This window comes from Schistocerca americana, chromosome 2 (assembly GCF_021461395.2).
Source record: "Schistocerca americana isolate TAMUIC-IGC-003095 chromosome 2, iqSchAmer2.1, whole genome shotgun sequence".
Taxonomy (NCBI): Eukaryota; Metazoa; Arthropoda; class Insecta; order Orthoptera; family Acrididae; genus Schistocerca; species Schistocerca americana.
The window spans coordinates 672,904,039-672,918,043 of NC_060120.1; the positions used below are offsets into that span (position 1 = coordinate 672,904,039).

General features: G+C 43.7%; 1 protein-coding gene across 1 annotated transcript in view; it reads right to left on the reverse strand.

The window, feature by feature from the left end:
• LOC124594819 (SH2 domain-containing protein 4B-like) overlaps window positions 1-14,005 on the reverse strand; it is a 639,722-nt gene that overhangs the window by 37,655 nt on the left and 588,062 nt on the right. The window contains exon 2 of the mRNA XM_047133263.1: window positions 1,952-2,120. Coding sequence (XP_046989219.1) covers window positions 1,952-2,120 — 169 coding nt within the window. The remainder of the gene's footprint in view (window positions 1-1,951; window positions 2,121-14,005) is intronic.

Below are 14,005 nucleotides of genomic sequence, written 5' to 3' on the forward strand. Positions count from 1 at the left end.
TGCCTACAAAATCCGATTTCTCAACATAGACTCCGTTCAATGCGACGGCCTTACACCACCTGACAGAGGGCGTTTATACCCGATGGTACCATTCTAATGGTCAACGGTAAATGAGGAAGAACACTCCAGCTAAGTTTTGTGAGCGCCTCTCGGGCACGCAGACTTGTGTGTCGTCGAGTTGAGCAGCAAAGTGTGTGTGATCCGCTGATCACCTCGGACGAGAGTGTCCGCACGTTCCAACACTGCAGGAGTCACAGCTGTGTTCAGCCGGCCGACACGCGGGAGATAGGACTGGTTTGCGCGACCCCGTTGCGATGATGACACATGCCTTCCCCAACGACTCACCGTGATTTTGTTCACTGCCAGGTCTCCGTAGGCACTCGGCAAGCACCCATGAATATCTGTGATGCTCTGGTTTTTCGCCGCAACAAACTGTGACAGGTGTCTGCTTGGAACGCATCTCCGTTACAGACGCCATTTTGAAGGCTAGCTGCCACCTATCGTAACTTCATGAAACTACTGGGGCTGAAGCGCGAATGTTCCACTATGACCCACAACAAATCCCGACTTTTTTCAACCGAAAGTATCCGAGAAAAACTTACTGAATGCCGCTAGTAACAGTACACTTCATACCAAATTTGACGTTTGTTGCACACCACTTTCATGATGTTCTATCCCTAAAAGTCAGCAGTGTTTTTGGATTTGTAACAATTATGAAGATCGTTGAGCTTATTTTTTATGGTGTTTATTCGCTTTTACACTTCTATAGAAGTAAATCGTACTAAAGCGTGGCGACTCAGTCAGATGTCGACGACATCGACGCGCTTACTTCGCATCTCGCACTCCATACGGAGAGTGTAGCCAGTATGGAGAAAGGGAGGACAGCTGCCCCCCCCCCCCCCCCCCGAAGAAGAGAAACAGAAGATTGTAGCAAACGCAGAGATCGTAAAACAACACAAATTAACGAGGAAGAAGGCAGGTCATGCTAAAATGAAACGTACAAGCAAAGACAAAGAAAGGACGGACCACGAAAGAATTATCCGAGTGGGATGGAAATCGGTAGGTGTGATGTACCGGGTGATCAAAAAGTCAGTATAAATTTGAAAACTTAATAAACCACGGAATAATGTAGATAGAGAGGTAAAAATTGACACACATGCTTGGGATGACATGGGGTTTTATTAGAACAAAAAAAAGTATTGCTAGACGCCTGAAAGATCTCTTGCGCGCGTCGTTTGGTGACGAAAGTGTGCTCAGAAGCCACTTTCGTCATGCTTCGCCTCCCAGGTCCCCAGACCTCTGTCCGTGCGATTATTGGCTTTGGGGTTACCTGAAGTCGCAAGTGTATCGTGATCGACCGACATCTCTAGGCATGCTGAAAGACAACATCCGACGCCAATGCCTCACCATAACTCCGGACATGCTTTACAGTGCTGTTCACAACATTAGTCCTCGACTACAGCTATTGTTGAAAAATGATGGTGGACATATTGAGCATTTCCTGTAAAGAACATCATCTTTGCTTTGTCTTACTTTGTTGTGCTAATTATTGCTATTCTGATCAGATGAAGCGGCATCTGTCGGACATTTTTTGAACTTTTCTATTTTTTTGGTTCTAATAAAGCCCCATGTCATTCCAAGCATGAGTGTCAATTTGTACCTCTCTCTCTACATTATTCCGTGATTTATTCAGTTTTCAAATTTATGCTGACTTTTTGATCACCCGGTATATATACAGACAAACAAATGATTACAATTTCAGAAAAAAATGGATGATTTGTTGAAGAGAAAGAGCTTCACAAACAGAGCAAGTCAATAACGAGTTGGTGTACCTGTGACCCTTGGCATTGATTGTTACAGTTGTTGGACGCCCTCCTGAGGGATATGGCGTCAAATTCTGCCCACACCCGACTTGCACACGTCGGGTGCGTCGTGTAAGAGCGGTACCCACCTGCCGGCCTGGGCGGCCGCTCGGGCACGGGCGCCTGGCTGTCCCACAGCTTCCAGCGGCGCACCTGCTCCTCGCGCATGCGGCAGAACAGCGTCTGCTTCTGGTTGTCGTCCAGCTCCGCCAGCAGCTCGGGGTCCACCCACATCTCCTTCAGGATCTGCTGCAGCATCTGAAACACGCGGACCAAAGGCGACGCTAGTAACTGAACCAGACACATGCCACCAGTCATTTATGAAATATTTCTTTCGTTTTCAAAAACTGGTTTCCGAGCTTTGTCAGCTCATCCTCAGATGGGGCATGTAGAAGTCACAGCGTTTGTTTCTAGGTTGCTTCGCGCAGCAGCAGGGGCAGTTTTGATGTTAACATCCAACTCACAGTTTCCATTATGATCTTTCACAAAATCCGAACAAATTCTCGTAATATGTAAAGGCTGTTAATGGCACCAAAGCTGGTGTCCAGTCACTCATGGACGAGAATGGAACTTAAGTTGAGAGGAAATGTTTAATTCTGTTTCCAAATGTTCGTCTACAAAGGAAAACCCAGGAGAACTGCCAAATTTAATTCTCGTACTACTGAAAAGGTGAGTGAAATAAATTTTAGTGTCAGTAGCGTTGAGAAATAGGTGAAATCGTAAAAACTGAAAAACTCCAGGGACCCATGAAATGCCTATACCAAATTCGTAGCTGAGTTAGCCCGTCTGTTAACTATAATCTATCGTGGATCCCTCGAACAAAATACTGTACCCAGTAGAGATGGGGGATCCGCTCTTGAACTAATTCATAGAGTTGAATCTTTCAAAGGAGTGAACAATCAGTGATTCAGAAAAAAAGAACGGTAGCTCCAAATGTTTCCCACGGCAGAGAGAGAGAGAGAGAGAGAGAGAGAGAGAGAGAGAGAGAGAGACGGAGCATATCAGCAGCGCCTCTGCTGGTCACAGCACAGTGCACGCCACACAACACAGCCAGCGCTGGCCTTTGCCCTGCTTCTACCTTGGCTGCCTGCATTGTGCAGTGCCCCATTGGATTTTGTGTTTCACATATGCCGTGCCGTCTCTGTGCGTCGTCTGCCGCGCGCAGTGTCTGGCGCAGCTTAACTTCGCATCGCACTCTGTCGGCGATCGTTTCAGTCGCACGTCCTGCCCTCTGGGCAGTTGATGCGAGCAACAGGACAGAGAGCCACCTAGCGGATAACATAGGAACTACTTGCAACAAACTGCTCGCAAGGGAACGGACGATTTGTCTCGGAGCGGGTGAGTTCACCGCTCCCCCCACCCTCGGAACTCGCCCGCTCAACGCTCACCCCACTGTCTCGACTCTAGCCAGAGCGTTGAGCAAAGCGACTCAGGTGTCACTCTGCTCTCTGCGGTCTCAGCTCACGCAGTAATACAGCTCGCGGCTCGACCTGCTCGACTCAGCGCCTCTGCATCAGAGTTCGTCCCTACTGGATATTGTTCTTCGTAGTAATACCGCTATGTATATTACATTATTATGTTATGTATACATCAATTGTTTTTATTTTATTTTTATTTGTTTAAACTGATTAGATTAGGTTCCTGATGACTCCTCTTACTATAGGATTTTTATTATGAACACTCGAATTTACGCTTTAATTACGAGCGAACTGATAAACGTATCGCAAAATGTGATACACCAGTATTTTCCTTGTTTTATTCTGCGTAAGGCTATATGCAGCACTTTCGTTTTACAGTCAAATTTATATATTTTTTTCTTATTCTGTTACGGATTTTGCGATTTTAGGCGTCTTCGGAAGGAAACGTTCACTTTTAAAATATATGGCTTGCGATGTATTTGTATGAGGTTAATGAAATTTTAATACATTATAGCCAAATATATTGTTAATGTAAATCTCAAGTTACAACATTTTCCGATCACCCAGAAAACCATGATAGTGCAAAATAAATCAATAATCAAAAACTTTGTCATATCGTGGAAATTTCAATAAACAATACAAAATTCTTACTCATTATCTGTGTTACTTCAAAATAGGATCAAATAAGATCAAAATACAGGTATAGTACTGGAATAAACCAAGTTTAAAGGGCAATGTGCCTTCCATTTATTTTCTATTGTAAATGAGTGGTGAGTCATGAAAAAAGGCTAATTCATTTCAGGGAGTGAACAGTTCTGATCCAATCTCTGAAAAGAACAGTTTTGCCCATCTCTAGTACCCAGTGCTTGGAAGAAAGCGCATGTCACACTTGTCCAATGTCCTGGAAGTCCATTTGTTGTAGGACCTTAGGACGTATTCTGAGCTCAAATATAATGAGCTATCTTGAACAGAACGACCGCCTCCATGCCAACAATCACTATTTTAGAAAACATAGATCTTGTGAAACCCAACTCTCACTTTTCTCACATGACATCCTAAAATCCATGGAACAAGGCAGTCAGACAGATGCTGTATTTTTCGATCTCCCAAAAATATCTGACTACGTTTATTATTGAAAGTACGAGCACATGGGGTATCAGACGAAATATGTGACTGGATTGAGGACTTCTTGGTAGGGACGACACAGCATGTTATCTTGAATGGAGAGTCATCGATACATGTGGAAGTAACAGCGCGTTTGGTCTCTAATTTTTCATAATGTATATTAATGATCTTGTGGGCAATATTAATAGCAACGTCAGACTTTTTTCAGATGTGCGTTGTCTACAACGAAATACAGTTTGAAAGATGTCAATGAGATTTGGAAGTAGTGCAATGACTGGGAGCTTGCTTTAAATATTCAAAAATATAAAACTGTGCACTTCACAAAACGAAAGAAAAACATAGTATCCTATGAATACAATAATAGCAAGTCACATTTGGAATCTGCAAACTCATACACATACTTGTGTGTAACACTTAGTAGGGACATGAAGTGAAGCATACACATAGGCTTAGTCATGGATAAAGCAGGTAGCAGACTTCGGTTTACTGGTAGAATATTAGGAAATGTAATCAGTCTACAAAAGAGACTTACCTTTTTTTTTTTTTTTTTTACCCGCGGAATAATGTCACTGAGATGCTGAAAGAATTGAACTGGCTGACTCTTGAAGATAGGCAGAAACTACCCCGAGAAAGTCTCCTAACAAAGTTTCAAGAACCGGCTTTAAATAATGACTCTAGGAATATACTACAACCCGCTACATATCGCTTCCATAGGGATCGTGACGATTAGATTAGATTAACTACAGCACATACAGGGGCATTTAAACAATCATTTTTCCATCGCTCCTTACGAATGCCATGGGAACAAGCCCTAATGACCGGCACAGTGAGAAGTACGCTCTGCCATGCACTTCACAGTGGTTCGCAGAGTATAGCTATAGATGTAGATGAAGATATATGTAGATAAATTGGCTATCAGCTAAAGACTTTAACACTATTCACTATTTGTCACTAGGGCAGTTTTCTTTTTAAAAAAATAATAATAGGCAGAGAAAAGGAAGAGCAGTTCAATGAAATGGATTGTGTCTTCAAAAGAAATTATAAAATGAATATGAACAAAAGCGAAACAAGAGTGCTGTGCCATCCAGAAAATACAGGAGACGACCTACGGCGAACAGCGCCGATCAGCTTGCGAATCAGGCGCAACATAGTTAAAGCCAAACACCAGAAGGGCGCACTCGACAACGACTATGTTATACGTTCCCCTTACGTCTAACAGATAGCTCCTAGATGGACAGCCATCCGTCACACGTGAATAAAATCAGACACATGGCTCCACTCAGCAACTAGCCAGTACCTCAAGATGATATCTGAGGACTCGGCGCCAAGAAGAGCCAAAGTGGACTTTAGGCAAGTGATTAAGTCATCGTTTGCTCGAACTAGGACTATACCAGGCTTCTGTGCAAGAGAGCATCGGTGCATCGGTCTATATTGCCACACACAGTTGTCATACTCCACTTATTAGCAAATGACGCAGTAATAACAGTAGGTGGACTATGTTCTGATGACGCCCGAAGTAGAGAGGATATAAAACTCAGAGCGGCAATAGCAAGGAGAGCATTTCCGAAAAAAAGGAACTTTTAAGCTTCGAATGTAAATTTCATTTGTTTGGAAGGGTGGTTTCTGAAGGCATGGAGTGTATCATTGTACAGAACTGTGATATGGGCGATAAACAGTTTGGACCAGATGTTTATTTCTGCAGGGTTACGACCTGGCTTGCACTTGATGATGCTTTTCGTGTCAGTGTTGTCTTAGTCTGATTGCGTTTTAACATGAATTCATGTTTCTGCATGAGATTCACTACTGATACTGTTCAATGCATATTCACCTGCATTAACGATTTGAATGGTAGGTTATTTTAAAAAAAAGATCTAAACTAAACTCCGCCTGAACAGGCCATGAAGGCCCAACGGTACAGACCGGCCGCCGTGTCATCCTCATCCCATAGGAGTCACTGGATGCGGCTCTGGAGCGGCATGTGGTCAGCACACCGCTCTTCCGGCCGTATGTCAGTTTACGAGACCGGAGCCGTAACTTCCCAATCAAGTAGCTCCTCAGTTGGCTCACAAGGGCTGACAGCACCCCGCTTGTCAACAGCGCTCGGCAGACCGAATGGTCACCCATCCAAGTGGTAGCCCAGGCCATTGGCCGTAGGTTACTTTGAAAGCAGTAAATTACTATCCACACAACGCTGCAAACTTGGTTATGATGTATGTTGATTTTACAAATGGTGTAGGCTCTCCCTATATATATTGCGTCGGTTATAATATTTTTGAACTGTGTATTACTTTTTTGGGATAACGTAATTTTGGGTATTGGGCTGTGTCATTGTAAACTACTAAAACAACTAAATTGGCGACGTGTCGACTGGCTTGCTGCGGCCCTCTTCAGAGCGGTAATTTTATCCAAAATGACATGTGTTGTGTAAGCCTACGAATGTATATTACTTTGTTAAGAATTTTTCTCGGACAATTTCTTTTTCTTCTTATTTACAGATCTGAAGATGGTTATTATACACAACCGAAAGCAGTCATCACGTTTTAAGTGTCTAATGTAAATTGCGGTCTAGGCAGTAAAAGATTTTTGTGCATTTTTTTAAAATTTTAATACAGGATAGAATACACGTTTTTGAAATGAGATGCTTCAGGAGAGTGCTGAAGGTTGGTTAGCCGACTGGGTAACTAATGAGGAGCTGCTGAATCCAATAGTAGGACAAGAAATTTATGGGACAATTTGAATGAAAGAGGGGATCAGAGTTGATAGGATACATCTTGAGGGATTAAGAAACGTTTACTATGTTAGTAGATGGAAGCTAAGAGCGTAAAAATTGAAGAGGAAACAAAAGATTGAGTGCAGTAAGTAGGTTGAAATGCACGTAGGTTGCAGTAACTATGCAAAGTTGAAGAAGCTTGCACAAGATTGAGTAGCATGGAGTGCTGCATCGAACAACAACAACAACAATAACAGTCACGTATAAGCTGTCTACCAATATAACTACTGATTATTAGTGGCTTTATTTGCAGCGCACGGCCCGCCACATGACCAGGATAATGGTTACCAAACAGATATTCGAAGAAGACGTCAGGCATGTATTCTGCTATTACTTCAGGTCAGAATCGTAAATTGTGTAATGTGAGACACGGGATGCTATTTTGCACTCAGTTTTGCAATTATTCAGTTTCTCGGTAATGGTCGGCGCATTGCTGCTTGGAACATTAACTTACAAAATACTTTTCGACAAAGTCTTGAGTGTTGTTCATGATTCTGGGGTCCTTACAGGTTGGGTTAAAAGAAGAGAGGGAGAGAGGGAGAGAGGGAGAGAGGGAGAGAGAGAGAGAGAGAGAGAGAGAGAGAGAGAACAAGAAGAAGAAGAAGAAGAAGACGATGATGATGATTCTGAGGTCCTTACCAGGTTGGGTTAAAAGAAGAGTGAAAGAGAGGGAGAGAGACAGAGAGAGAGAGAGAGAGAGAGAGAGAGAGAGAGAGAGAGAGAGAGAGAGAGAGAGACAGAAGAAGAAGAAGAAGAAGAAGATCCGAAGAAGAGCGACGCGTTCCGTCACGGGATCGTCGCGAGAGCGTTACGGAGATGCTCAAGAGACTCCAGTGTCAAACACTAAATCAATGGAGTTGTGCATCAGAGAAAGGTTTACTGTTCAAATCCCGAGAGAATACTTTCCAAGAGGCCGGCCGGAGTGGCCGAGTGGTTCTAGGCGCTACAGTCCGGAACCGCGCGACCGCTACAGTCGCAGGTTCGAATCCTGTCTCGAGCATGGATGTGTGTGATGTCCGTAGGTTAGTTAGGTTTAAGTAGTTCTAAGTTCTAGGGGACTGATGACCTCAGAAGTTAAGCTCAAAAAATGGCTCAAATGGCTCTGAACACTATGGGACTTGAACTTCTGAGGTCATCAGTCCCCTAGAACTTAGAACTACTTAAACCTAACTAACCTAAGGACATCACACACGCCCATGCCCGAGGCAGGATTCGAATCTGCGACCGTAGCGGTAGCGCGGTTCCGGACCGTAGCGCCTAGAACCGCTCGACCACCAAGGCCGGCAGAAGTTAAGTCTCATAGTGCTCAGAGCCATTTTTGAACTTTCAAGGCGAGTCGAGCAACGTATTATTTCCTCCCATTAGGCCACGAAGAGAAAATCAGAGAGGTTAAAGATAATGCAGAAGTTTACCGATAGGACAGTGGAAAAAAATACCCTCTGTCACTCACAATAAGGCGGCTTCCGGAGTACAGGTGTAGATATAGAATCCCACACCAAGGTGGTTATCGCAAAAGCGTCGTTCTTTCAGCAGTTTTTCATTCGCACGACACGGTCTTCTACTTGAAGTGTAAGCGTGCTGTTTCATTCTGCGTTGTGCATATTCGTAGAGGCTTCTTGCAAATGCAAGACAATGTCGCTTTACTTTTTCTTCACTTGCTGAAGAAAGTCCACGCGCGTCACACATTTAACCCTTTGACATATTCTATGGTAATGCAATATCTTCTGTTGTATGTTTGTATAAAAACGTAATGACAATGTTTTAACTGCCACAGCGTACTGTTTTTCATTGCCCGTTACCCCTACAGTTACACACAATATTAAAGTTTGTGTTACACGAAGTATATCAAAAGAAACCTGAAGAGAAATCAGAGAACCGGCGACTTTTCCGTAAGATTTTCTCATTGCAAACCCTGTCACTATCAGTGACGTAATTTTGGTACGAACTGACTAGCCACATCAAATAAATTACCTCCAAGCACTTGATTTGCTTGTAGCCACAGCGTGCAGTGTGAGTGCGTGACGGCCAACCTGTTTCAGACTCATAAGCGGTTGGCATACCGATACGCTAGGCCGGATGCCGGTAGTTCTGTTTTCACTTCCACACATGCAGCCACAAGTTTGATGTAAGCTATAAAACCTTATAATATATACACACACCACGTCACATGTGACTGCTCACCTCCAGAATCTGATATTCTGCGCCTACAATGAGCTGTCGTAGAAGAATAGGCGCCCAGGGACTGTAAGGGCGGCCATCATGAATGTGATGCCCTTTATAGACACGTAAAATGACGTGCCTTCAGATGTGGGCCACGATGCAGCGACAGAAGTCATTTGACGACGAATTTTTCCTCATATCTCTGGTGCTCTTTCTCGAGGAAGGCGGAGTCCTATCTTAATAGCTGCGCCACATGCAAGACAGGGCCCGATTTGTCTTTCAAGCTGCCACTGTGCAGGGCAAATCTCTCATCTAACAGCATAATAATCGACCAAAAGGAGGTGTCATGGGAGTCAGCAGAAATGTAGGGGGCGATGGCGGGGGAAGACTACAAAATTGCCAATTCTTATGTAAATGAGTTGGTCAGTTTGCAGACGTGTTTTGCGACAAAAACTAAATTAAGTAATGCTACGATTGGCTAAACGAGAGGTTTAACAGACTAACTGGAAATCAGTTCTAGAAGTCTTTGAGAATTCTATAACGAATAAAATCCTCTGTCCTCCATATTCCAGGGGAGGTACTGTTATGTCATTTTCGGGCCAGTGTCTTCGTTGTAGCAACAGTAACTTCTAACTATGCACCAGAAGTATTTAGATATGAAAATGTTAGATTAGTGCAAAAGTTCCTAGGGGTTTTGTTTTGCACGTTGGTATTCCGGTTGCTATGGATTTGTTTATCGATTGTCATTTTTCATTTGTAGTTCGCTGTTGATATTTGAGTTTACATATTTTCATTTTGTCATTTGGAGATAGTGAATGGAGCTGTAGGCGCTAGAAAATGGAGGGCCAAGTGGAGAAATCGGAACATTTATGACATATTCTTCTGTTCGAGATCAATAAAGGGGTGACAGCAGCGGAGGCAGCTAGAAACATTTGCGCCTTTTATACGGTTGATGCCACTGGACTGAGCACGGGCCGCGCGGGGTAGCCGAGAGGTCTTGGGCGCTTTGCCACGGTTCGCGCGGCTCACCCCGTTGGAGGTGCAAATCCTCCCTCGGGCATGGGTGAGTGTGTCGTCCTTAGCGTAAGTTAGTTTAAGTTAGATTAAGTAGTGTGTAAGCTTAGGGACCTCAGCAGTTTGGCCCCATAAGATCTTACCATAGACTTCCAAATTTTACAGAGCACGGCAAGAAAATTGTTTTCTCGTCTTTAGGAGGTTCATGTAGAAATTAGTGACTCTACATGTTCAGGAAGACCTTCGGAGTTTGATGTATATTGTTTAACCCCATTAACTCATAATGATACACGTCAGCATACTCGAGAACTGGCAGATGTGATGAACTGTGATCATTCCATTATCGTGTGACACTTGTATGGAGGGAGGAAGATTCACAAATCAGGTGAATAGGTACCCCACGCTTTAAGCCAAAATCACAAAAATCGGCGGGTGGCCATATGTGCATCTCGGCTTGTTCGTCATCAACTGGCTCGTGAACAACACCGACGATTCCTATTCTGTATCGTTACTGTTGACGAGAAATGGTTCAAATGGTTCAAATGACTCTGAGCACTATGGGACTTAACATCTGTGGTCATCAGTCCCCTAGAACTTAGAACTACTTAAACCTAACTAACCTAAGGACATCACACACATCCATGCCCGAGGCAGGATTCGAACCTGCGACCGTAGTGGTCACGCGGTTCCAAACTGAAGCACCTAGAACCGCACGGCCACACCGGCCGGCCGAGAAATGGTTTCTTTATGCTAACATAAGAAAAAGAAAGGAATGGTTGGCCCAAACATAGCAGCAACTCCCCGTACAAATACTTGGGCGCATCTACAAAAGATAATGTTATGCATCTGGTGAAATAGCGACGGCATGGTGTACTACAAATTGCTTTCCCCAAGGTGTAACCATCATTGCTGACATAATTGTCAACAACTGAGACTTCTTTCGGACGCAGTCCAAGAACAAATACCAGGAAGACTGCGTGAAGTGACGCTACTCCACGATAACACCCCGCCTGCATTCCGCTAGACTGACAAACACTAAACAGGAGTTGGGTGGGGAAGTCATTCTCCAACCACCTTACTCATCTGACCTTGCGCCTACAAATTTTCGCCTTTTCCCCTCTCTATCGAATAACCTTCAAGAAACTTCCTTTCCGGATGAAAATGCGCTGCGAACAAGGCTCGATGAGTTATTCGCGTCGAAACCATGTGATTTCTACAGTCTGGGAATCGAAAAGTTACCCCAGCGTTGGCAGACTGGTGTAAATAGTGAACGAGAATATTTTATTAATGACCAAAGTCTCTGTTAGGTGTATCTGTATACTTAAGGAAAAACGCAACGAACTCCGGCACCAACCCAATACCTATTGGTGTCTTCGGCAGCATTCAACTAAAACACACGCAGAGCTGCGAACTGTTTAGAATGGAACGCTAATAGAGCGATTTGTCAGATCCACATCACACAAAATAAATAATGTGCGGTTGGTTAACGCACTATAGAGATTGCGCATTGGTTAAGACACTGGATTTGGAAGTAGTGGTGCTCAGATTCCGGCCTGCCCGTTTTGATGAATGTACAATGAATTATTTAATACTGAGATGGATCCTTTGATAACGCAACGGACTGTAAGCATATATTTCGGAACCAGTGGGGACGTAATGTCTTTGTACTACCTAACTAGTGCGAATTTCGAGTGGGGTCCTTTGATAACGCAACGGCCTGTAAGCATATATGTCGGAACCAGTGGGGACGTGATGTCTTTGTACTAACTAACTAGTGCGAATTTCGAGTGGGGTAGCCTTGTGGTGAATTATAATGTTGACAGGAAGTAGGAGAAAACTTCAGTCGAAGGATGATGATTTGTGAGGTTAAGCTTATTATTTCCCTGAAAACCAAAGTTATTTATTTTTCAGAATGAATTTTCGCTCTTCAGCGGAGTGTACGCTCACCTGTACCGGTCCGGCACACAGTTTTGATCTGCCAGGAAGTTCAAATCAGCTCTAAGTCTGCTGCACGACGAAAATTCATCCTGGGAACAATCCGCTAGGCAGTAGCTAAGTCAGTTCTCCACAGTATCCTTTCGTGTAGGTCTATGAGGGAAACTTATACGAAGTTTGAAACATGCGAGAGAAGCACTGGCGGACATCGAGCTACGAGAGCGGGTCATGTGTCGTGCCTGGACAGCTCAGTCGGTAGAGCATTTGCCCGCGAAAGGCAAAGGTCCCAGGTTCGAGTACCAGTGCAACGCAGTTTTACTCTGTTGGGAAGTTTAGAAGTTATTTACTTTGTTTGCCTGTTTGGCTTTTGTTTCTGATTTGTTATCCACACACTTTCCTTTTAAACAATTTCGAAAACATGACAACGGCCCAGTCTGGTGACTGTGCTACTGTATAACGACAAGGTACTGAAATGTGTTGCACCATGAGGCATCAGTCTTCTAGTGACTGACGATGATTGGTAACAACCGAAACTGGTAACAATAGTAAAGAGTTTCACAGGGGTACGAAATGACTTTTAGTTGCTTGTTTCTGTACACGTGCAGATCCACTGAATATGACCTTTTCATTGAAACTACTCTCGACAGTAAACATTGGCTTGATGCACAAGTCCGTTGCGTGTTCCCATCAGTTTAATAAAGACAACAGATACAAATAACAAAGACTTTAGTCACCAATAATAAACTCTTCTTCACTATTTGCAACGGTTTACCAACGCTGAGGGAACTTTTCGATTCCTCGACTGCAGAAATCACATGGTTTTGTGGCAAAGAACTCGTTATGTTCGGAGAGCATTTTCATCCGGGAAGGAGTTTCCTTGAAGGGTGTTCGGTAGAGAGCGGAAAAGGTCAAAATTTGAGGGCGCAATATCAGGTGAATAAGGTGGGTGCACAATGACGTCCCAACTCAAATCCTGTACTGTGTTTTTTGTCAGTCTAATTGTAACAGAATGTGGACGGGCGTTATCGCAACGTAGCACCACTTCAGCCAGTCTTCCTGGTCGTTGCTCTTTGACTGCATCTGCAGTTGTTCACAGTAAATGTTAACTGTGATGGTTACACCTTAAGAAACCAATTCGTAGTATACCACACCGCCGCTGTTCCACCAAATACGTAACATTATCTTTTGTGGATGCGCGCAGGTCTTTGTACGTGGGTTTGCTGCTTTGTTTGGGCTTAACCATCTCGATTTTTGAACCTTTCTCATTGGATGCAAATGTCGCACAATGGTGGAATGATCACAATTCATTACATTTGGCACTTCTCAAGTACAATGACTTGTATCATTGTGGATTAATGCGTTTAAACGTTCATCAGATCCCGAAGGTCTTCCTGAACGTGGTCATTAATGTCAAACGATCCTCCTTAAAACGAGGAAACAATTTTTTGTTGTGCTTTGTCCAATGGTGTTATTCCTAAACAATGTGCAAATGTTTCTGGCAGCCTCCGCTGCTGTCACTCTTCTACTAACTCAAAGAGAAGAATATGTCAGAAACGTTCCGATTTCTTCACTTGACATTCCATTTGCTAGCGTCCACAGTTCCACTCACTATCTCCAAATGAGAAAATGACAATACGTAAACCCAAATAGCAACAGTGCACTACAAAGAAAAATGAGAATCGATAAATAAACGCCGGCCGGTGTGGCCGAGCGGTTCTAGG